The sequence below is a fragment of the Rhinolophus sinicus genome, linkage group LG02, assembly GCF_036562045.2.
Source record: "Rhinolophus sinicus isolate RSC01 linkage group LG02, ASM3656204v1, whole genome shotgun sequence".
Taxonomy (NCBI): domain Eukaryota; kingdom Metazoa; phylum Chordata; class Mammalia; order Chiroptera; family Rhinolophidae; genus Rhinolophus; species Rhinolophus sinicus.
Window position 1 is genome coordinate 175,680,238 of NC_133752.1, and position 23,754 is coordinate 175,703,991.

The 23,754-nt window shown below is 32.5% G+C and overlaps 1 protein-coding gene and 1 pseudogene across 3 annotated transcripts in view; one reads left to right on the forward strand and one right to left on the reverse strand.

Annotated features, from left to right (window-relative positions):
- The window catches only part of LOC109435566 (ubiquitin-conjugating enzyme E2 S), a 62,967-nt pseudogene that overhangs the window by 17,004 nt on the left and 22,209 nt on the right, over positions 1-23,754 (reverse strand).
- LOC109435528 (ovostatin homolog 2) overlaps positions 2,024-23,754 on the forward strand; it is a 39,721-nt gene continuing 17,990 nt past the window's right edge. The window contains exons 1-17 of one of the 3 annotated variants that reach the window (XM_074326044.1): positions 2,024-2,289; positions 2,615-2,798; positions 3,324-3,480; positions 5,300-5,352; positions 5,794-5,814; positions 7,561-7,729; positions 8,240-8,324; positions 10,345-10,462; positions 12,865-12,976; positions 13,538-13,647; positions 13,960-14,118; positions 15,673-15,900; positions 16,850-16,904; positions 17,344-17,489; positions 17,844-17,990; positions 20,850-21,020; positions 22,116-22,257. In XM_074326044.1, the coding sequence (XP_074182145.1) occupies positions 2,225-2,289; positions 2,615-2,798; positions 3,324-3,480; positions 5,300-5,352; positions 5,794-5,814; positions 7,561-7,729; positions 8,240-8,324; positions 10,345-10,462; positions 12,865-12,976; positions 13,538-13,647; positions 13,960-14,118; positions 15,673-15,900; positions 16,850-16,904; positions 17,344-17,489; positions 17,844-17,990; positions 20,850-21,020; positions 22,116-22,257 (2,122 nt within the window). In that variant the 5' untranslated portion in view covers positions 2,024-2,224. Of the gene's footprint in view, positions 2,290-2,614; positions 2,799-3,323; positions 3,481-5,299; positions 5,468-5,793; positions 5,815-7,560; positions 7,730-8,239; positions 8,325-10,328; positions 10,463-12,864; positions 12,977-13,537; positions 13,648-13,959; positions 14,119-15,672; positions 15,901-16,849; positions 16,905-17,343; positions 17,490-17,843; positions 17,991-20,849; positions 21,021-22,115; positions 22,258-23,754 lie in introns of those variants that run through there. The other 2 variants (XM_074326046.1, XM_074326045.1) reach the window with 2 other exon arrangements.

Here is a 23,754-nt window from a genome sequence, read left to right on the forward strand (position 1 = left end):
TTTTTCCCAACCACTTACTGTCTGGGTTACCCTATGAAAATTAATGATTTTTTCTGATGCTGTATTTTTCTTATCTATAAAATGAGAATAAATAATAAATTTAAAATTGTATTTTCTGAGGATTAAATGAGATATTGTCAATATCAGCATCTAGCACATTGCCTGCTAATTATTAAGTATTCAGCAAATAACTTCCCTCTTCAACAGTTCCTCTCTTCCTCTATCTCCCCTCCTTTCTCCAATGCCCCCTCCCGCCTTTCCTTTCTTCTTTCTCTTTTTGCCCCCTCCCTGTGTCCTTTCCTTTCTTCCCTTCTCTATTAGAAGATAAACTCTTGTCAAGAACTGTGTCTTGTTCAACTTGTTATCTCTAGAAACTAGCACTGTTGCTAATTAATAACAAGTACTCAATAGATCTGGCTGGATTCACATCTGAATTTTCTGGAATAAAAGCCCATTAACTTGATAAACATGTTAATCAGATAAAATTGTTTTGGGCCATGTTAATTAGAAAAAATCATATTTGAGAAAAGAGATATAATAAAAGCATGCTAGTGCCCAAGATATTTTAAAAGAATAGTGCAAAACATATTTTTGTTAACAGTAAATTGCTTGATTAAAGCTAAGATAGGGTCATTTACTCAGCATAAAAATTTTACATTTACAAAAATAAAACTATTTTAGGGACGTTTCACTGCTTTAGATTTATGAGCCTTGGGAATAAAGAATTTGTTGTTTTGATTTATACACAATCTGCCTTGTGGTGCTGTTTGTCTTGAATGTTGATGAATGAAAGCTTGTGAGCTTCAATTGTTTTGGAAGCTAGTGACTTAATTTATCTTATGGAGAGTGGAGTGTGGAGAGTTCTTCTAATAATAAGCCTACGCGGCTGACGGAAAGGTATTGGTTGAAAACGGAGACTCACAGTTTAAAGTTCCCGTGGAAATATATTAAATCTTAAAGTGGTAGGACAGGTCAGCCATTGAGGATTAGCATGTTAGAGGAAAGACAGTCAAAAACTAAAGTCCTAAATAGGAATTGGAAAAGGAATGATGTCTTAATTCCACTAAGAGAACAACATGAACACAGCTCTGCGTTGGAATACAAAATGTGGTCAACACGGAACCCTTGTTCTCACATTCCTTAGGTCTCATCATTGCCTGTATTTTACCTTCCATTACAGCTCCTTGTCTGTTATAATTGGTTTTGTTGTTCTTTCCTTCATATTTGCTGTTGCAGTGCTACAATTTTATTTCTAAAAATCTGAAACTTTCATTACCCAGTGTAACATTCTTCAAACCAGAGGCATTAACTCCATTGATATTTGAAATAGAAAGGATGTTAAAGAAAACAAGACAAATGGGAGAATTAACGCACTGGAGACTATCAAGAGGGTGCCAGTTTCTTTGGTATGGCTCATTTTCCTCGTAGAAATGTTTTTCAATCAAAATGATGGTAAATCTCTCTTTTTTTTATATTTTTTTTTTTGCAATAAGTGATTCGTACATGTGTATGCACTCACACATGTATGTATTTATCACCGTTTCTTTCATTTTTAAATTATATTTAGGGTAGAAAAGGATATTGAACATTGTAAATAAAAACCTCACTATCGTTTTTCTGCATTATGAAATTATAAAAGAATAACTTAACAGTTTCTCTTACCTGTAAAACGAGCCTGTATTGAGATATCTATTTGCATCTGAGTTTTGGTAACATCAGATATGCTACTTTTCCAGAAGCCTGGAAAATTTACCTTTTGGGAACTGGAGTGATAGTTAACAGCTTTTTTGGAGGGGCAGTTTTCTTCCAAGTGCTAGTTCCTACATATTAACTGTGGTCAGCCCTGTGAGTGAGGTACTAAATTAAACGAATGAACTCCTAAGTCTCATACAACTGCTTTCTTTGTTTTTCTCTTTCTTCCTGTTCAACCTGTGTTGCTGATTCCAAAAACAGAGCACCATCCAGTGAACTTAAGAAGGAAGTCATATATTGACACCCCTGAGAAGTAATGGGAAAGGTAATTTAAAATGTCGTTGGTAGGTCTCATGATACTTGCTCCAAAAAGTAATTGATCCTTCATTGTGTGTGACTATAAAAGCAACACTGTACAGAAAGAAGCAGAGTAGAAGGACCGAAAGTGGAGACTTGAGGCAGCTAACTTCTAATAAGAGAAAAAGAGAGACTATTTATCTTGAACTCTTTGTTGTTCAGGCATTGGGTTGAAATGGTGCCCACCATTTTTCTGAGTACCTTTGGGCTTTATTTTACTGTTGCTGTGGCTTCAGAACCGTAAGGGAATATTATACTCTCTATTCATATTAAAGTGCTAGCAAAGCGATCTTATTAAATATGTTCTGTGTTAAAATTTGATGTTTTACCACTTCAACTTCTGAGACCGAGTGCTGGTTTGCCTTATAAATGTTAAACAAGTGTATGAAGGGAATTGATATCTTTTTCTTAAGATACCTCTCTTTACATACTCAAGTTTATTGTAATACTGTCTATGAAAAATGTGTATGTTGCAGGAATATTTCAATAAGCTAACCTTGCATTTTATGCATGTTCTGCATTTTTCCTACACTTGTTTAGAGTGTTGGTTACTGTCTTTACACAGGCAGTATATTCTATTGGTCTCCTCTGTGATGCAGAGTCATTCTACAGAAAAAGCTTGTCTCCACCTTTTAAACCTTAATGAATCTGTATACTTGAGTGTTGTCTTAGAGGATAATGAATTCAATACCACTATCTTTGAGCAGTCTGTGGAGGAGGAGAACTTCTATGATTGTGCAGATTTCAAGGTGAGGCACTGAATTTGCCATTTCAGAACTTAAGATAGGAACATGAAATTATTACTTAATATTTATTTTGAAAGAAAAAACAAATTTTGATTTCAGATGAATTGTGGAAACTAGGGAGTAAAACTAGAGAATTTCTGATAGGCAAGAAATAAAGCAAATATTTACACAGGCAAAAAAGCTTGTGAAATATTGCCATTTTTCTATTACAGGGGCTGATAAGACATAATTGCTGCTTTTTGGTAGAACTGTTTAACAATATGAGGAAAGAGAATCTAGGTAAGGGGAAGCAAAATTGGGACATAGGGCAACAAAAAAAAAGAAAATAGGAGGCAAGAAAATATAAAAATAACTATTACAAACAGTTCTCATATTACATAAAGGAATTATAACAGGTGATCACTAAGTCTCTCGTTACGAAATAATGAATTTATAAGACTCTCTCAGTCTGAGAAGCCAAATTAAGATATTATTTACCATTAATGTCTAAAAATAATTTTTCCATTCTCTGCTCTTACACATAAACAGGTTTCTCAAAAGCCCTCTGAACAGTTGGCTTTTGTGACATTGCTGGCTAAAGGAGATACTCTTAAAATCTTTGAGAGGAGGTCCGTAGTAGTCACTTCAGAAGAGACAGTGACCTTTGTGCAAACAGACAAACCAATCTATAAACCTGGAGAAAATGGTAAGTCAATATTCATGTCTGAATCTACAAAGACACCCTACAGTCTTTACAATATTATTGATTATATTCCTCAAACTGTCTTTCATATCCCCTTGGCAATATTATGAATACCAATTTGTGCTTTCTAATCCCCTCACCTTCTCCTCATCCCTACCCTCCTCCCGACTAGCAACCCTCAGTTTTTCCTCTATATCGCTGAGACTATTTCTGTTTAGTTTGCTCATTTATTCAGCATAATGTTCTCTAGGTCCATCCATGTCATTGCAAATGGTAAGGTTTCCTTCTTCTTTATGGCAGAGTAATACTCCGTTGTATAAATGTACCACAATTTCTTAATCCAGTCATCTACTGATGGGCATTCCTATTGTTTCCATGTCTTGGCTATTGTGAACAGTGCTGCAATAAACGTAGGGGTGCACGTATTTTTTCGAATTAGCATTTTGGATTTCTCTGGATAGATACCTAGAATTGTTTTGTACACCTGAAACTAATAAAAAATATGTATATATATATTCATGTTTCCTTCGTATCACTGATACAAATGCATTAGGAATGCATTCTTCAAATTCAGAGCAATCCACACACATGAATTTTAGTCTTAAATTTATTCTTAATGTTACGGAATTTCTAGAATTTTAACTGATTGGCTAGGTCAATTATAAAATAATTTCCTCCAACTCCAGTAAATGAATGCTTTGCTTCTTAAAATTTTGCATGCCACTTTCACTTTTGACAAATTCTAATGACAAATTTTATGTAGTCTACATAATACAATGATTACAAGCATGGGATGTGAAGCAAAATTATTTGGTTTGAATTGTTGCTCCATAATTTACCAGTTGAGTAAGGTAGCTAAATTTCTATTTAGATTTGATTTTTTTCATTTGTAGACTAGAGAAAATAAGTGTCTCACTTACATAAATATTGTGAGAATAAAATAAGAGAATGAATGTAAAATAGTACCTAGTAAATAGTAAAGACTCCTTAAATTATATTTCTTATCACTGTTATTATTATTATTCATAACAGTAGAAGTAATCACAAATCTGATAACCTATGCAGAGCCTTTCTATTTCCTTTATTATTATTGTGAGGAGAATACAGCAGAAAGAACACCAAACAAGGGTTCAGAAGGATATGGCTTTTGTCTTCGCTCGCTTAATAAATTATTGGCTTTTGCCAAGTAAATTCTGATCTTTGAGATCTTTAGTTTTCTCATTTGTAAAATAGGGAGTTAAATCAGAACATTTTGTGCTAATATTATATATTTGTATGAACTATTGAAAAGAATTAAAACAGAATTTATATGATGAGATTTTTTTACTGCATTATATTCTCTCTCTGTACTTATTAAAATGCTATGATGACGGATATGTATACAAAAGTAGCTACAATGGTTTTCTAGAATTCTACTAAAATTAATGTACTGTAATGTTTGCTAAGATCCATATGTTTTTCCAGAAAAATTATGTCTAACTCCTACCATACATATTTCACATTTGTCCTTCTATGAATAATTCTGCTGCCAATTTGTAAGATAAGCTTATGGGTTGTTAGGGTAAAAGTTTCCAGTGGTGGTAGTAGCTAGTGTCAGCTTTAGTAACAAGAGTTTTGTCAACAGAGGAATTACAAATGTGCAATAAGAGATCTTTCCAAATGGAACTCAAATCTCAAAGTGTCAAATCAGAGCTAGAGGAGAAGGGAAGGCAGTATTCTATGATAGCAAGGCAATTAATTTCTATGTCTATTCATAAACAATCATACCTGGAAAAGAAATAACAAGAAAAAAATATTGTCCCCTTTTCTTCTTTCCTTTTAGTTCAAATTCGCATTGTGACACTGAATACCAAGCTCAAACCTGTTGAGGATTTGGTGAGTTCAGTAATTTACAATGGTACAATGAAATGTAAACAAATCCATTGCGATATAAAATGTGGTCAGGAAGCTTTTCACAAGTATGAAAATGGATTCTAACATGGAGAACTATGTAGGTATAATTTCATTGTTAAACTTCAAATTTAAACAAAAAACTTTTCTTTATAGTGAGCTAATTTATATTTCTTTAGGGCTTTCTAGAACATAAGAAAAAAATGTGTTGCATGAAATCTACTTTCGGTTCCAAGAAGAGGTTTGGGATCTCTTTCATATTTGGGGTTTTCTTGGCATCTTTAGCTGTAGAAACTTTGCCCTCTGGGAAAGTGAGGGCTAAAGTCTCAGCAGTTAAATTAAGTCAGATAATCTTTTTAATTCAATATGTGGCAGAAAAAGAATGCATTATTATCGTATTAACCTTCATTTTTTTCTCTCTTTCAGTATCCTTTAATCACACTTCAGGTAAGAGATCTGCTTTTTCATACCCATTATTTTAAATATTCAGATAAATAGTGATTTGTGTGTAGTTTTTATTATGTATAGTTAGAAATTAAGATAACTGAAATAATGGAGAGAGAAATTTTTATATACACAATGTAAGACATCAGACAAAAGATCTAAATAAAGGGCTGTTACTTTTAGTATAGGCTGCGTGGCAAATACAGTAACTTAGATTTTCATGGTAAATAAAATATTGGCCTCTTTTTAAGGGAAATTTATGTTTAAAATTGCAAATTTTGGTCGCTGGCCCTTCTAAATCTTAATTTAGCCATGTCTCATTTTAAAGGAATAGAAAACATAAACACCTATAAATTTACAAATTAGCTAGAAAGTGATATTATAAAATGGAATATTTGCTTTCAGAAAATAGTTAATGGAGTCTTTTTGAACTAATTCAAATCTCTAATGTCATGTAGTATGACATTCAACTGTATTTGAAGTCTTATGTCTGTCAGTAAATAACAATCAACTCCAACATATATATTTGAATCTCTACATAAAATATATGTACCATTATTATTAACTAATTTGGCAGGTTAGTACACTGAGATCTAGATTCATCATTAATGATTATGTGTGTGAACGCACACTTCAAATAGTCTTTATAATTTGAATGTTTTTGACTTTGTTATATGGTAGACAAATAGCTCATTCTTCTAGAAGGATAAATATCAGGTCAGCCATTTTTATGTTTTCTGCATTATTAGTAATCTATAAATAGTATTTTCTTCGAATCCTAATTCAGCTAGTGCTGTGTTCCATTGAAAGCAACAGAAAGTTTAACTAATATTAGTTTAAATTAGTAAAAAATTTATTGTTTTCACAAACCATTATGTCTGAGTGTAGGCACTTCAGGTTTAAGATAGTAACAGCATAATGTTACTGAGGACCCAGCCTTCTACTTCTTTGCCTTCCTCAATTTGTTGTTTTATGCCAGCTGAGTCTGATTTTTTAGAATTTTTACCCAGTGACTTCCACTCACATTTAGATGGTCAGCACTCAGTCACATGGGCAATCCTTACTGAAAGGAAGTCTGGAAAATTAATTCAGCCTTCTAGACTTTATAGTAGAGGAAAGAAAAAAAGGTGGGTAAAGAATAATGTTTTTGTTTCTTTGTAGAAATCTTTTTATCAGGAATTCTTTAATCACAATTGGATGATATCAATACATTTATTGAGCCATGCTCACATAATATGTAAAATGCTAAAAGCAAATAAAGGAGAAAGGGTGACATTATCAATCCTTTCTTATTGTAGAACTTCCATTTAACAGCTCTTGCATGCATGTGGAATTCCTAACTAACTTACTTACAGACCAAACAAACTCCTGTGAGAATATTTGTAAGTATTTGTTAGAATGAGTATCTCCTTGTGCATCTATTGGTATGGGTTCACTATACTTTAGAGAGCACTGCTCTGGAGTATGCACATTGAATTTTAAATTTTTTAACTATGCAACTCTGGTTCAGAAAGATCAAAGTCAAAAGCATTATTTTTTTTTCTTATCCTTTTGGGCTTAAGAGAGATATGCCATAAGACTGAATTTGAATATCTAAGGAAATTATGTTATTTTTACAATTTGAGATATCAATCTGATGAAATGATAGAGTTTTCTTTACTTCACATAACTACAGGAAGTACCCAATGAAAAGAAGGAAAGAATAATACTCTTACATGACCTCTCTTTTATTTCCTCTTTATTTTCTAGGACCCTCAAAACAATGGGATTTTTCAATGGAAAAATGTGACTTCTTTTCAAAATATTACCCAACTCTCATTCCAATTAATTTCTGAACCAATATTTGGAGATTATTCTATTGTTGTGAAAAGGAAGTCGGGAAAGACATTGACACGTCAATTTACTGTTATTAGATATGGTAACCAATTGCTACTTATGGTTGTCCTATAAAAATGAAGAGTTCAAAGGACTGAACAAAACAACTTTTATGTTAGAATTTGGCAAAAGTAGGCAAAGCTTGATTTGGTGTTCTGCCATCTTCTTTTCTTAGCCTTTTCTGCTTTATTGTCTCTCCTTTCTTGATCCTCACTCCTGGCCCGTATCCTTATTCTGACTGCTGCCTTTTCTCCCTAGGAATATTTCATTTTATAGAATCCAGACCATCTTCTAGGGAGGATCTAAAGGGTTGCAACAAATAAAACATGAAGCTCTAAGAATAGGGAAGAGAAAGGAAAGGGGAATAATGCATCATTAATGAGACACCATCACTTCCTGGTGCCACACAAAAATTGGGGCAATTGAAACATGGCCTATATAGATGCATACATAGGAAAATGTTGTGCCTGGAGGCATACTTATTTACAAGATTGTAATAAGCTTTGCTCACCAGTGATTGTGAAGGCTGAAGTATATTTCTCTTTGTTTCCAGTGTTACCCAAGTTTGAAGTTAAGGTCAATGTACCACAAACAGTAACTATTTCAGATGATGAATTCCAAGTGGATACATGTGCTAAGTAAGTATTTATTCAGGAGAGTTGACTCCACAGGTCAATACAAGGCTCAGAGAAAATAAGAAATGAAATAAAATGAACTGTGTAACTTTAATTATTTATACGCTTAAATTAAAATTGTTAGAGAAGTAATGAATTCTCATGGTAAAATACTTGAAAAACATAAGAAATTGCCTATAATTAATTCTACTAACTGACCTTTAACATTAGGATTTATTTTCTTCTAATTTTGTATGAATCGTTTCCACAACTGTAATCATACTTTTCTACCCACTATAATTAAGAAATCATGTCCTTATATTTTGCCAACCTTTTCATGAATTCCAATTCCTTGCTATATAAACAAATCTCTATGTGGCTATACTAACTTTACTTAACTATTCTTTTATTATATAATAAGTAGGCTGTTACATTTTGTTTTCTTAGTAATAAATAATGTTATAGTATATGTCTTTGTGTATAAGTGTGTAAGAAGTACCTTTTGAATTAAAAATTACTTAAGAAAGATTTCCAGAATTGGAATTACCAAAACAAAATGTGTAACACTCTTTTAGTCTTTTGATTGCCATATTGCTCGTGAAATATGTTGTACCAATGTACACTTCCAACAGCTGGTACAAACGTACCTGCCTCATTGAATCTTCATCATCTTGGGTATTTTCACTAAAAAAAGAAAAAGAAAACAAAAGAAAATTTTGAAAATGTCTTGGTGGAAAAAGGCATTTTATCAATTTAATGTGAATTAATTTTAAGCTTTTTAATTAAAAAAATTTTCTATATGATTTGAAAAGATTTTTTGGGGAAATTATCTCTAGTTCTGTTTATCATTTCTTAAAGTGTTGTGTGTTTTTTTCAAATTTCGAATAATAAAAAATAGCTAATACTTATTAATATATGGCAATTACTGTAGAGCATGGACTGTGGAGTGAGGAAGATCTGAGTTTGAATTTTAATTCTGTTAATTAACAATGTGGAGAAGTGAGTTACTTGATTTCAGTTTACTAATCTATAAAATGAGATAATATACCTACATCTCAGCTTCACTGAGGAAAAATAAATAAGATAATGTATGTAAACAGCAGATATATACTAGTATCCAACATTTAGAAAATAAGTATTATAATTGATCAATTTAATTATGTTGAATTTTGCTGTGTACTAATTTCACATTTGTTATCTGTTTTTCTAAATCTTACTGGACAGAATTCTCAAGTAACAAAAAGATCAAATCAACTGTATTTGCCTATCACCGAATCTTTAAAAACCTGTATTGTAGTTTTTAGAGACAATGAGATACTTATTTAACCTTATCCCATAAGACATTATGCTTTTGATCAAAGCACATTTAGTTTATGCCAATCTCTATACCTTTTCTAGTTATAGAGTGGTAATATGAGAATTGTTTAAAATATTGATCAAGCAGTATTTCAAGATCCTGAATAATCCTAGTTTTATTTATTTATATATATATATATATATATATATATATATATATGCTAATAAAAAAGTGCTGCAATTTTTATATTTCTATCAGATTAAAATATAATTTTAAAAACTCAATTTAATCATTAAATCCTAGTCACTGAGATATTGAGAGTCTAACTACCTTGAATTTGATTTTTTTTTAAACTTTTTATTTTAAGTGTGTTTTTTGCAGGACCCATCAGCTCCAAGTCAAGTAGTTGTTTCAATCTAGTTGTGGAGGGCACAGCTCACAGTGGCCCATATGGGGATCGAACTGGCAACCTTGTTACTAAGAGTACAGGGCTCTAACCAACTGAGCTAACCGGCCACCCCTTTGAATTTGATCTTTAAAAAGCAGCTGAATCCTCCTAACAGATCTAAATGCCTAATTTATCCTAAATTCTGTGGGGACGATAGCACCAGTAGGTGAGGATTCCTAATGGAATTTGGTCATTGGGGTAGTCATAGTTTAGAGATTTCATATATAATTTCTGAAGAAGACTATAAAATATTACCATGGTTTTATTCATCTTTTATTACCAGTACACTCTCCTACTAGGTACACCTTTGGCCAGCCTGTGCAAGGGAAAGCCCAAATCCGGGTGTGCAGAGAATATTATTACTCTGGCAATTGTCAGACTGACAACAACGAAATATGTGAACAATTCATTGCACAGGTACAGATCATGATTTTTAGTCAAAAAACATATGTTTTGTACATTTTCATTATTATTCTTTCTTTGATTTCATTTATAAAATGGAATTAACAACATTTCATTTTGTGGATAATGGAGGTTGCAGCTAGATAAGGTAAGGAATGAGGAGACAATAAGATGTTTAACGATAGTCTCTTATTCTTTAGGCCATGTAAATTGTTATCCATGTATAGATTAATACATTTGTAGAATCAAAAGATTTTATTGGCTTCCTTGTTTTATATTCTGTCTAGATGACCTCACTTGATCTTTCTTTGGTGAATCATTAATCATCCTTTAAATAAATGAATCCCTCATAGTATTCTCCATGCAACCTAGAACTGCCCTTATGAAAAAAGGTCATTTGCAAACATCTGCAATTCAGAGTATCAACTTTTATTACTTAAAATTAGAAGATCATTTTTGAAGCTGTCACTTTGTTTTCTTGATCTGTAACGTTTTAACCTTAAGTTTACAACTCTGTCCATCTCTCTGAGGATCACCTTTGGACTTCAATAGTGACATTGGTATACACCACACAGTTTATATTTTAAACAATCTGCTAAAACTGTCTTCTTATATGAGAGGTTTTATTTATTTAATATAGGTTACTTAGAGTTCATTTTCTGAGTCAAACTAGATAGATGATAGATAGATAGCTAGATAGATAGCATCATATATAATTTTAATTTAAAAAATATTAGCATTTTGTCCAAAAAATTTTTTAAGAATTCAAATTCTTGTCAATAATTATATGAATACATAATGTTTTCCAAATTACCATCAGCAATCTATATAGGAGTTTTAAAATGTTATCATTTTTATAGACACAAATTTATTGTGTTTAAATATTTTTGTTGTCAGTTTGATTTTGTTCATTTGAGAACTCTTATTTATTCTTGTTTTCCCTGTTTATGTGAAATTGAAACTTTCTTTTATTATAAATATTGTCCTCTAGCCCTAAGCAAATATTGTTCAAGTCTGTTATTTAAATATTGACTTCCATTGTGATATTTTTGAAATACTAAAGTTCCTAATGTTTATGGGTTCTCAGCTTTCGAAAAAGGTATCACCTGCCACTGTGCCATACATGTGGCTAAGTATGCTTTTAAGATTTTAAAAATTTATCTGATCAACATAAAATAGTTTTTTATTATGTTCTAAGATAAGGAATTTTGTTTTCTTCCAGAGGGATATTCAGCTGTGTTAGCACCTAATCTTGCACAGTTTTGCTCTCCCTGTTTATTTTTTAAAATGCTCATAAAAAGTTCATCTATGTTATTGGGTCTTACTCTGACTTTTGTTTTTATTATTTTCTTGCTAATATTATTTCTGTGTTCCTCGTAAATAATTTATTTTAGTTTTCATCTTATTAATTCTTTTCCCTAAAATTTTAGTTAATTTTGTTAGTTTTAAAAAAAGGTTAGTTGCTTCTTTTTGTAAAATACACCTTCAGTTTTACATTTTCCTTCAACCATATCTTAACACCATTGATTTTGATGCAAAGCGTTTTTTTTCCTTGACATTAATATCTAGATTCTTATTGATTTACCTTATATTTTCTCTTTGACTCAGGGATTACTGAAAAATATTTTTTTTCTCTTAATTTCAAAGCAATTAAGATTCTTCTGATTATTTTTCATTATTTCCTTTTAATTTGATTGTATTATTGTTACATAATTGTCACTAGATAAATATCAAATAACTATCAGATAAATATCACTAAAGTTGCCTTTTCTGTTGTTGATGATGATATTATAGTTAATGGTTCAGAGGAGCATATACTCTGAAATCAGAACGCCTGCCTTCTTAGCTCCCAAACCTTCTCACTGTGGAGATGATAACGGCATCGAGCTCATATGATAGTTTTGAGGGGGAACAAATGAATTGATATATCTCTCTAACATTTTAAATTTTGAATTAATAAGCACTTTTTATTTTAAAATATAACTAAATTTGTATTTTTCTAATGACTTATATCACTGATGAAAGATTATCTGCAGATTTTTCCTTATTTTAAAAGAACAGTTGAACTTAAATTGTTTTAGTGTTACATATTTGAGGAGTGCTTCTGTTCCATCTGTTCTTAGTGCCTCTCAAGATTAATTTTTTATTCTTAAAATATCATTCAGTTCCATTTTTATCTTTTAATTTCTTCCCATCCACATTGTTTCCAGGAGAACAATATAGATTATATCTTTACTTTGTTTTAACTGCTGTTGAAAACTCCCCCTCTCTACTTCTTTTGTAATTCTTTGATCATTTCAACAATTTTGTGAGATGGAGCCATGGGGCAGCAGGGGAGTTATACATCCATGCTAAATAAAACTCCATATTCTTTTAAGACTTTTGAATCCCTAACTTTTTTATACTTTCTTTTTCAGTTGAGAAATGGTTGTGTTTCTCAAACTGTAAACACAAAAGTTTTCCAACTCCACCGTTCTGGACTTTACATGTCATTTCTTATCACTGTAACTGCTACAGAAAATGGGACAGGTAATGGTCATGTTTTATGGGCAATCTGGGGACATATGCAGCTCATCGGGGAGAAATTTATTGAGCTAGCAGCACTCACCAACTATAGATCAATAATTGTTCACCACAGTAGTGATATCACAATCCATTTCTATTTACTTTACTATCAGATATCTTTCAAATCTAGTAAAAGTCTAAAAACAGTTACCTTGCAGACTGAAGAAAGATTTCAGAAAATAAAAGCCTTATTCTTGAGATGTCTCTGACATTCCCTATCATAAATAGAATAACAAGCTAGAACTGAATAGAATGGTAAGAGGAAGGAAATTAAGAGTGTTTTCTCCTGCTTCTGATTCAAACATTTTCATATTAATTACAGTATTTAGTTTGATGTATGCTACAAGCAGATTGATATAGAGTACTCTCTAACACACTCTAAAGCATCCCCAGTTCCCTTTCAATGTAGAACAAGAAGATAATCCTGTGCACAAGTGTTTGCACATGTACCCTAAGCTATTTGTTCTTTTAAAATTCTTGATCAAATGATTGCTCTTCCCTGACACTGTTTTTCATTTCTTACAGGTGTGCAGATCAGTAAAAAGGCTTCTATTACCACCACTCAAGTGCTTGGGAGTGTGAACTTTGAGAACATGGACACTTTCTATAGAAGAGGAATTCCTTATTTTGGAACTGTAAGTTTGACTTAAAAGTATATGTTCTCCTTTCATTTTCTTGGATCATAGACTGACCTTTGGAAATTTCTGAGAACATTTTTCATAACACACTTGCAACATTCCTGCATCTGATATTCTGGAGAAAGTCCTAGGCTGAAAGATAAAATTATAGCTGTTTCCGTATTATACATTTATTTAATAAAACATCTTTCTGTCTATTGGAATTTAAGACAATTACAAATAAATGACCACATTTATGAATAGAAAATTTGTTTTCTGTATAAATATGACATTTTGAATTTTAAAAAGTATTTCTTTTTTTCTTAACAGCTTAAATTTTCCGGTCCTAATGATGAACCTATGGTGAACAAGTTATTGCAATTGGAACTTAATGACAAATTTATAGGAAATTACACCACAGATGAGAATGGTGAAGCTCAGTTATCCATTGACACTTCAGATATATATGATCCAGAGTTCACCCTTAAAGTAAGACATCCCAAAGAGGATTTGAATGTTAGGAATTTCTTTTAAAAAATAGCTTGTATTGAGAATTTTAACAAACTTTTAAAATTTAAGGTATTTTATGTTTTCTTTTTCATTAAATAATACATGAGAATCATATTCAATGGTCATGTTTTATGGGCAACCTGGGGACAAAAGGACAAGATAATAGCTTATTATAATTGTGGTAAATTCTCTAACAACCAATATTTTCCTTTGAGAAACGACATAGCTCATGAAGATGATTTGATTTTTTTAATTTAATCATTTTATGCATAGATAGGGGATACTATGATTTCTATTTTTCTGCTTTCTAAACAGAATCTTGCAGTTAAACAATTTATCCGTTTTCAAATATAGCAGAAACCCACAGGGCCTAAGTCTATTCTCTGACTTTAATTACAAAGTAAAAATAAACAATTCATTGTAAGCCTAATGAAATAGATATACATTCATGGTCATGTTTTGTATACAAAAAGAAGAGATAGTGCTATTATTATTTTACTTCCAATAACTTAGAGTTGAAAGTCAGCCTCAAGCTAAGATTCCTCTCTACTTTGCAGACATAAGAAGCCTTCCATTCCTTAATAACTACTGTCCTTGAAAGATCTTTACAGCGCTAAGATTCTTTTGTTTTTCAATTACACCTGACATTCAACGTTATATTAGTTTCTGGTGTACAACATAGTGGTTAGACATTTATAGAACTTACAAAGTGATCCTTCCAATAAGTCTTGCACCCACCTGACACCATATATAGTTATTACAATCTTATTGACTCTATTCCTTAAGCTGTGCTTTACATCCCTGTGACTATTTGGTAAGTACCAATTTGCACTTCTAAATCCCTTCACCTTTTTTCATCCAGCCCAGCAACCCTTCTCCCATCCTGCAACCATCAGTTTGTTCTCTGTATCTTTGAGTTTTTTTCTGTTTTGTTTATGTGTTTATTTTGTTTTTTAGATTCCCATTTTATTGTTTTCTGATTTCTTTTGTAGTTCTTCTCTGTTCCTTTCTTATTCTTTTGCTCTCACGACTTTTATATGTTGATGACTTTCTGTTTTGTTGTGTTTGGATTCCCTTCTCTTTATTCCTTGTATATCTCTTGTAGATTTTTGGTTTGCGTTACCATGTGCTTCACATATACCAAGCTATGTTTATGCCAGTCTATTTTAAGTTAATGATCACTTAAGTTCGAACACATTCTAAAATCACTACCATTTTTACTCACCTCCACGTTTTTGTCATTATTTTTTACTTCTTATATATGTGTGTGTGTTTGTGCATATCCTTTGATTTACTGTTGTAATTACACATGATCTTTCTACTTTTGTCTTTTAACTTTTGCACTAGCTTAAGTATTGGTTGATCCACTGCTTTTATTATGTATTTGCCTTTGGCAGTGAGGATTTTTTTTCTTTGAGATAGTTTCCTTTTTTTTTTCTCTTATCATATTTTTTTGTTCTTTTTTTCTTAAAGAAGTCTCTTTAAAACCCTTCAGCTTTTTCTTATCTGGGATCCTTTGTTTTCTTTTATCAGGCCACATATGTTTACCATAAGAGCTGCTATCATCCCAGCTGGTTGACGCCTGAGTATAGGGATGACCAGTTCTCAGTCCCACGCTTTTACTCCCGAACTAACAGTTTCCTGAAGATTGTTCCTGAACCAAAGCAACTTAGATGCGATCAACAGAAAATTGTTACTGTGCATTACTCACTAAACAGTGAAGCATATAGTGATGACTCAAATATAAACTTCTTTTATTTGGTAAGTCTCAGCTGGTAGATTCTTAGATCTTGTCTGCTTCACAGTACAGCTTAGAATGTGTACAACAGTCGTGTGTCTTCATCTGAGTGAGGCAACTTCCCTTTGCTGGTGAATACTATAGGTACCACTAAAAACAAACATAGAAGCAAATAAATGGACACGTAAAAAGTTCCAAGGCAATTTCAGTCTCCCTAACATTGAAAAACCTTACTCCTCAGAGTCTGCTATTTTAAGCATTCAGTTATAACTCATATCAAGTATCTATAACCCTTCATAAGAGTAAAATATTAGGCAGATACCAGAGACTAAAATAGAAAGTTGATTTTGACAAGCAATAAAAGGAATTTGCCCTTTTAGTTCTGTTTCCATATTTGTCCATTTTGCCTCTATAAGGCATATGGAAAGGTGAAAATCTACAGACTCCGAAATTAAGACTCTTAATTGAAATTCTCCCCCCTCTCCTATTCATCATGCAAGTTAGTTGACCTTGGAGAAATTGTTTAAACTCTCTAAGCCTTAGCTTCTTGTGCTGTATATATGTAATTTGAAATAATAAGACTTACCTCCTGGGGCTTTATATGTGTTAACTCATTAATCAGCCTTATGGATATCTCCATTTTTACCAATAAGGGAACAGAGGCAAAGAAGGTGAAATGACTTTGCTGATTCGAAGTCAGACAGTCTAAACAATTTCAGAGCTTTATGCACCCACTTGCATGGTACATTGCATATTATTCACCAAGTTTCTAGCACATAATAGGCTCTCAATCAATTGTAGTCATTTTCTCTGTTCTTTTGCAAGTTGTGCAAAGTCCATTTTTAATATTTGTTCATGGAAAATACCTTATCTTACAGAATACAATTATCATTACATCATTTATTATCTAAAAATATATTATCATATTAAATGATATGATTTCACATATTGTGCTGTTTTTGTTCTGCACAGATGATGGCCAAAGGAACTATCTTTCTCAGTGGACAGAAGGAAATCAGAAACGAAGGTATATATAATACATTTAATTTTTAATACGTCCTCTACCTGCATTTTTCTTTCTTTTTAAGGAAATATTGTAGTGGTAGAGTCCTCAGTTAGGTTAAAACAGTGCTTAACATTACGATTTGTTAATAGAGGGCAATAGTTAGCATGGATGGCCTAAGACAGCCTGCTAAGTATGTTGATGAAGGAGATTTCAATCTGTTCCTATTATTGCCAGGTTATCAAGTAACTTATAGAAAAGTAATGTCCAAAACCCAAATTGCCTAAACTATGCAATCTTCTTTATTTGTATATACAGTTCTCATTATTTTACTTCTCTGCCTTTAAAATAAAGCTCAATTTGCTCTTTCTATCCATAAGCCATTCTCTTGTATGTAAATGTACCCAGTGAGTCAGGAAACTTTGGGCATTGTATCTGTTGATGACGTCTTGTATTTACACAGCGTGGAATGGAAACTTCTCATTCCCAATCAACATCAGTGCTGATCTGGCTCCTGTGGCCACCTTGCTCGTCTACACCCTTCATCCCGATGGGGAAATTGTGGCTGACAGTGTCAAATTCCAGGTTGACAAGTGCTTTAAAAACAAGGTGATGTTTCTTTTATTTCTTGCCTGTCTTGAGTGAGAGGGGTGAGAAGTTTTCTTCCTGTCTTCTCCTTTTTTCTCGCTACTATAAACTTAACCTGGTAATCTCACAATAAATGTTGGTCTAAATTAATTGTTAGGGGATGAGAGTATCCCCAAACAGAATGAATAACTTGATAGTAATGCCAATCCTGAGATGATAGGAGGCTGTCCCTGTATGGAGAGTTGAGAGTGAAAGTAAGCAGGAGAAATAGAGGTACAGAAACCTATAAAGATTTATTTGGAAAAGATGTAGTATATTCAAATTATTTTCATATAAAATTATGGTACTCTGGTTCCTTTTCTTCCTCTCCTTCAGGTTAGCATAAAGTTCTCTAAAGAGCAGGGACTACCTGGCTCCACTACTAGCCTCTATCTTCAGGCAGCCCCTGATTCGTTCTGCGCACTCCGGGCTGTGGATAAAAGTGTTCTACTGAAATCGGAAGAAGAGCTGTCAGCTGAAAGTGTAAGCTCTCTGATTTCCTCATTTTCCTCATTTTTATCTGTACTCCTACAAGTCCAACCCTTCAGATGATATTTTTATTTGAGATGAAACATATTGAAAATAACTAATATTCCCTTTATTTGTTCTTTCATGGGTTCTATATATATATTTCTCTTGGATGACCCAGCACTCATAACAACATAGAATTCTGTAGATAATTATAATGAGTTAGGGATAATACAACAATGTGGTTTTAAAAATCATAGATATAATCATATATATACATATATATATGTATATATGTATATATATATATATATATATATATATATATATATATATATATAGAGAGAGAGAGAGAGAGAGAGAGAGAGAGTTAAATCTCTGTGTTGAGGGATATGCTTGGATACAGTGTAAAGTTATAATCTATTAATGGATCTTATATTTTCACAAGGCTTTTCAGACCAGAAATCCCAGAATTTCACACCAAAATTGTTTCAGTTGATAGCTGCTGGATATTTTCTCTTTATTTTTAACACAAGGACTTATAAATATGGAAATTTATGATCATATGTAAAATTAATCTAATAATCACTATTTTTTTCTTAATATTAAAATTGTACCTATTGTCTTAATCCATTTGGACAGCTGTAACAAAATATACCAACTGGTAGCATATAAACAACAGAAATTTATTTCTCACAGTTCTGGAGGCTGAAAGTCTGCAATCAGTGTGCTAGCAAGATCAGGTGAAGTCCTTCTTTTGGGTTGCAGACTTCTTCTATCCTCACATGGTGGAAGGGACAAGAGAGCTCTCTTGGGCATTTTTTATAAAGGCATCAATCTCATTCTTGAGGGCTCTGCCCTAATCACCTCCCAAAGGTCCAACTTCCTAACACCATCATATTGGGCATTAGGATTTCAACACATAAATTTTGTGAAGATACAAATATTCAGACTGTAGCACCTAGTATTGTAGAAAATGTGCAAAATAAACAAAAGCATAGAGAAGGAAATCTTTAAAATCACTCATTATCTTAAAATGAAATGCATGTACATTTTCCTGTAATTTAAAAAATCTCTTTTCTGAAGGCATATATATATTTTACAAACAAGATCTCATTGAAAAATGTAATTTTGCATTTTGCTTTTCACACTCTAGTAAATCTAGTTTTACATATAAAGCTATAAAAATTAATTAATAACTTAATATCTGAAAACCGTGAATCATGATATTCTCTATATAATTTTTCCCAATATAAAATTGTTTTACTAAAGTTGTGTTATAAGAAGGGCAGGTTATGTGTATATTAAATTCTAGGTTCTCACTTTCTTTAAATTTCTTGAAAATTGCTACTCCACTATTGCCTTACTTTGAATCTTGCTTTTTAAGAATTCTGACATAAGTCTAATTCATTTGCCCTTATAACTTAACTAATATTTTTGCCTAAGGGCTTTTTTCTTTCTACTTTAAATTTAATAGTTTTAGTAAAGTATGTGCCAGAATTTACAGTTTAGAGGAAGTTTTACAAAGTACTTAGTGGACTCATATACAATGTGTAAACACGGATCTCCTAATATTTCCAGAATTTTTCTTGAATTATAATTTTAAATATTAGTTTTTCCATTGTTTCTTTTCCCCTTTCTCGAAATAGTCTATAAATATGCTCAGTCTTGGTCCTGTTTCCCAATTCAACCATTTTGCCTATGACCTGTTTTAATTCACTGTTTCTCCCATTTTTATTCTTTTTTCTTGTTTTTTTCTTACGCTACTTTTTAACGTTTTCTTTCTATTTTTTTCTTGAGCTCCTAATACTTTAGCATTTATTTCTCCTTAATCTTAGAGCATCTCTGTTAGAATTAAATTTTTTCCAGTTCTTGATATTTTGTGGACAGTGTTCATGCGCAAAGAGTAATCTTTCCTGTTGTCTTCATGAAATGCAATTTCTTTAATAAAAATGTTGTTGGTGATAGAAATAGGAGTGGAGAGATTAGCATATTTTATTCCTCTTTTGTTTCTGCAGTGTCCTAAATTTTACCCTTTTACAACCTTTCCTCCGTTAAGTGCTCTGTTTCCAAGGGTCACCATACCTCTTGGAATGATCTGATGATTTCCTATCAGCCATGCTGTTTGGAAGCTGCCACTTCCAGACCCATTCATTTCAAGCCTTTCCCTGTTTCCTAGACTGGTAACTATTGATCTGAGGACTATTATTCATTTTTTGATACTTCATGTTGTACTTTCTTTTATTTGGAGTTGACTTTGTGTATTTCCTCTAATTTCTCCAAACCATTCTCTTCTTTTTTCATGTAGTCTCTCAAGCCTTCCCTCTCCAGCTTTCCATATCCACAGATGTTCAGCAGCAGTAGAAGCTCTGTTGGAATTTGGTGTCTATTTCTCTACTAACAAATAATTTGAAGGTCACAGTATTATGTGTATCCTAGTAATGTTAAAGACACATGTCATGGACTTTATTACTTCTCCCTGATTTTGTGTTTTCTTTGAAAGGATATTTGAGAAGATTTAGAATAGAGCAGCCACCATTTTCTTCCAGACTTGAAAATTCTAGCATCAGAATTGCAATGAATTATCTGTATAGTAGGCCTTGAATTAAGCCATAGATCTTCAGGCTTCTCTTTCTTACACGCTGTCCTAATTTCTGCACCAGAGCTGAAAATTTTTGTAAACATGTCACCTAAAATTGAAGGTTTCCTCTTCTGAAAAAATGAGTTGACCCAAAAGTGTTGGATTCAATGTTATAGCTATGCTGTTAAAGAAAAAAACAACAATAAACAGTTATGGCACAAGTTTGTCAAGTTTGTAAAACTAAAGTGAATGCTTAAAATCATTAGGAACCATGTGATTTTTTTTTCTCATAGGTGTACGACCTTCTTCCATATGTAGAACTCTATGGTTATTTCTATAATGGTCTCAACCTTGATGATGGCAAAGTAGACCCTTGCATTCCTCAGAAGGATATGTTTTATAATGGTTTGTATTACGTAGCTATAAGCAACAATGAGGATGGAGACACCTATGATATTGTCAGGGTAAGATCACCTAAAATTTTAAAAATTATTTTATCTCCATTTTAATTTTAGTATTCATAAAGTGTATCTATGTTTATTAATTATGTAGGGTTTTTTTCCCTATTCTTTGAGATAGGTGTCGGTTATCTGCTTAAAGAGCACTTGAAAATTATCATTTCATCATTTCACTGTAAAAAGTGAAATGATAATTTATCACAATAAAAAGGAGATATTAGTTTTCATTGATTTTCTTTCTTTCGTTGCAAATAAAATAAGTGGGAGCTGAAATTATAAAATTTCATGTTTGAAGTAATGAGATAGTCTTCAATTTATTGTGATAAATCTTATACAGAAATCTTCAAATCAAGATGCTAGGATATAATCTGGATTTCATCCTACCTGGATTATCAATTAGATATGCTGAGACCTCCATGAAAGGACCTTTATAATTGAAGTCTTAGGTATAGAAGAAAATGGGCATAGAATTAGATAGACTTTAGTTTAAGTCCCTGCTCTCCAAATTATTGACTTGTACATGTGTGTGTCTTTGCTGTTAATCAGGTTAATGATAGTTCTTATCTTTTTTTTTTTTTTTTTCATTTTATTGGGGAATATTGAGGGACAGTGTTTCTCCAGGACCCATCAGGTCCAAGTAGTTGTCCTTCAATCTAGTTGTGGAAGGTGCAGCTCAGCTCCAAGTTCAGTCACCGTTTTCAATCTTTAGTTGCAGGGAGCACAGCCCATCATACCATGCAGAAATTGAACCGGCAACCTTGTTGTTGCAAGCTCACGCTCTAAACAACTGAGCCATCGGGCCACTCCGCTAGTGCTTATCTTATAAGTAATTTTCCCTTAGAATCAAATGGAAAATGATATAAAATACTTAGCAAAATTTTAACACATAGTGAGGGGTGCTAGATAAATCAGACTGATTATTGTTTTTCCTTTGCTATATATCAAATAGGAGAGACTTGACTTTTTAAATACCAGACCCCTGCTAGAAGAGATTATATATATATATATATATATATTTACCATTATAATGTAGCTGATAGGCCTTTTTTAGGTCTTGCATGAAAGGAACGCACTTTTCTTTTGTTGTTTGTTTCTTTGAAGGACATGGGTCTGAAAATCTTTACCAATCTCCATTACCGGAAACCAAAAATATGTTCGATGGAGAGGATGCCATTCCCTATGCCATTGGATCTAGACAGAGAATTATATGAACTGATGTCCAGTGTCCCATCTAGAATTTCATGTGGGTAATGTAGAATTTTGTATCTGGAAGATGGCAAAAAGGATTTTATGGAATTGGGCATATTTGGGATAAAATTATTTTTAAAAATTGGATTTTGCATGTTTGGGCTACAACTACACATTTTGCAAAATAAAGCAGAATAAGACAAGATAGGAATGGTTTGGGCTAAAAAGAAGAATTCGCTTCAGATATGAGTGGAAGTTTATTGTTATTGGTAGAATACAATATCAGAATGGTATAGGAGAAGGCAATGGGTGGTGATAGGGGAGGACAGTCATTGTAAGTGAGTATGATACAAGGGTATGAGGTATCCTGTGGGGGTCTTATACCCTTAATATATATAAACCACAATTCCCAGAGTTCAAGGCAGAGGATATTTTGATTCCCAGGCCAAACAGCTGGCATCAGAGAAATGTGTTCAAATACTAGTTATTTCCTATTAGAAGGGCCATAAGCACAAAAGTCAGTCACAGTCTTACATGAATAAGGTAATTAGGCAGATTTCCAATACAGAAATTTCATCTGAGAAGCAAAATGAAACAAGGTCATCAGAATAGAACCAAAATCAAAGCTGTGTTCCAGATCTGAAAATACTTGAATAACATTCCTCAAATCCCTCTGGCCTGCCGTCGAGATTAATCCAGTAATTGAAGTGGGTCTGATCCTGTACATGGGTATCAGAAACTCCACTTGAGAAAAATGAAAGGTTTGGCAACTTTATACAAGGGTAGATTCAATGAGTTAAAGAGGCCTACTGAAGTCCAGAAGTTGAAACTACTTTGAAGTTTCAACCCGGTCAAGAGGTTGAAGCTATCTACTTTTCTGCTACTAAATTAAACCATATTTACTGAGCTTTATCAGAAACATCTAAACTTTTTTAGTATTTTTGACTAAAATGTGCTGAAATAAAATGTACTGAAACTCAAAGTCTTTCCTTTTAATGTCTTCTTTCTTCAGTTATTCATTTATTGATTCACTCAACAAACATTTATTGATGCCAGGAATTTAGTTACATACTGTAAATACAATGGCGTAATCTCTGCTTTCCTGGAATGTTTAGTCTAACAGGGAAGCCTCACAGTAAAACAGGTAATTCCTAAAACCTGGGAAGAGTGTATTAAATCGAAATAAGATCAACAGGAGAGACCAAAATTTCTCAAGGGCCTATTATGTCCTCCTGGAGGAAGCAACATTTATATTTATACTAAGACCTGAAAGGTGAATGATAATACACCACAAAAAAGAATTAGAAGGGCACTGCAAGCAGAGAGGAAAGTATTATGAAAAATAAAGAAACTGAAAGCACTTCAGAATGGCAGAAAACATGGGGTAAGGGCAAGAGTAAAGACAGCTAAAGCAAAAGGGATAAACACACAGATCACGAAGAGCTTGCAGGGCATTTAAAGAATTTGGAATCTATTTTAATACAATAATACACTATTGACAAGTTTTAAGCAGACAATTTAATATGTGTTTTCAAAAAATGTCTCTGGGTGT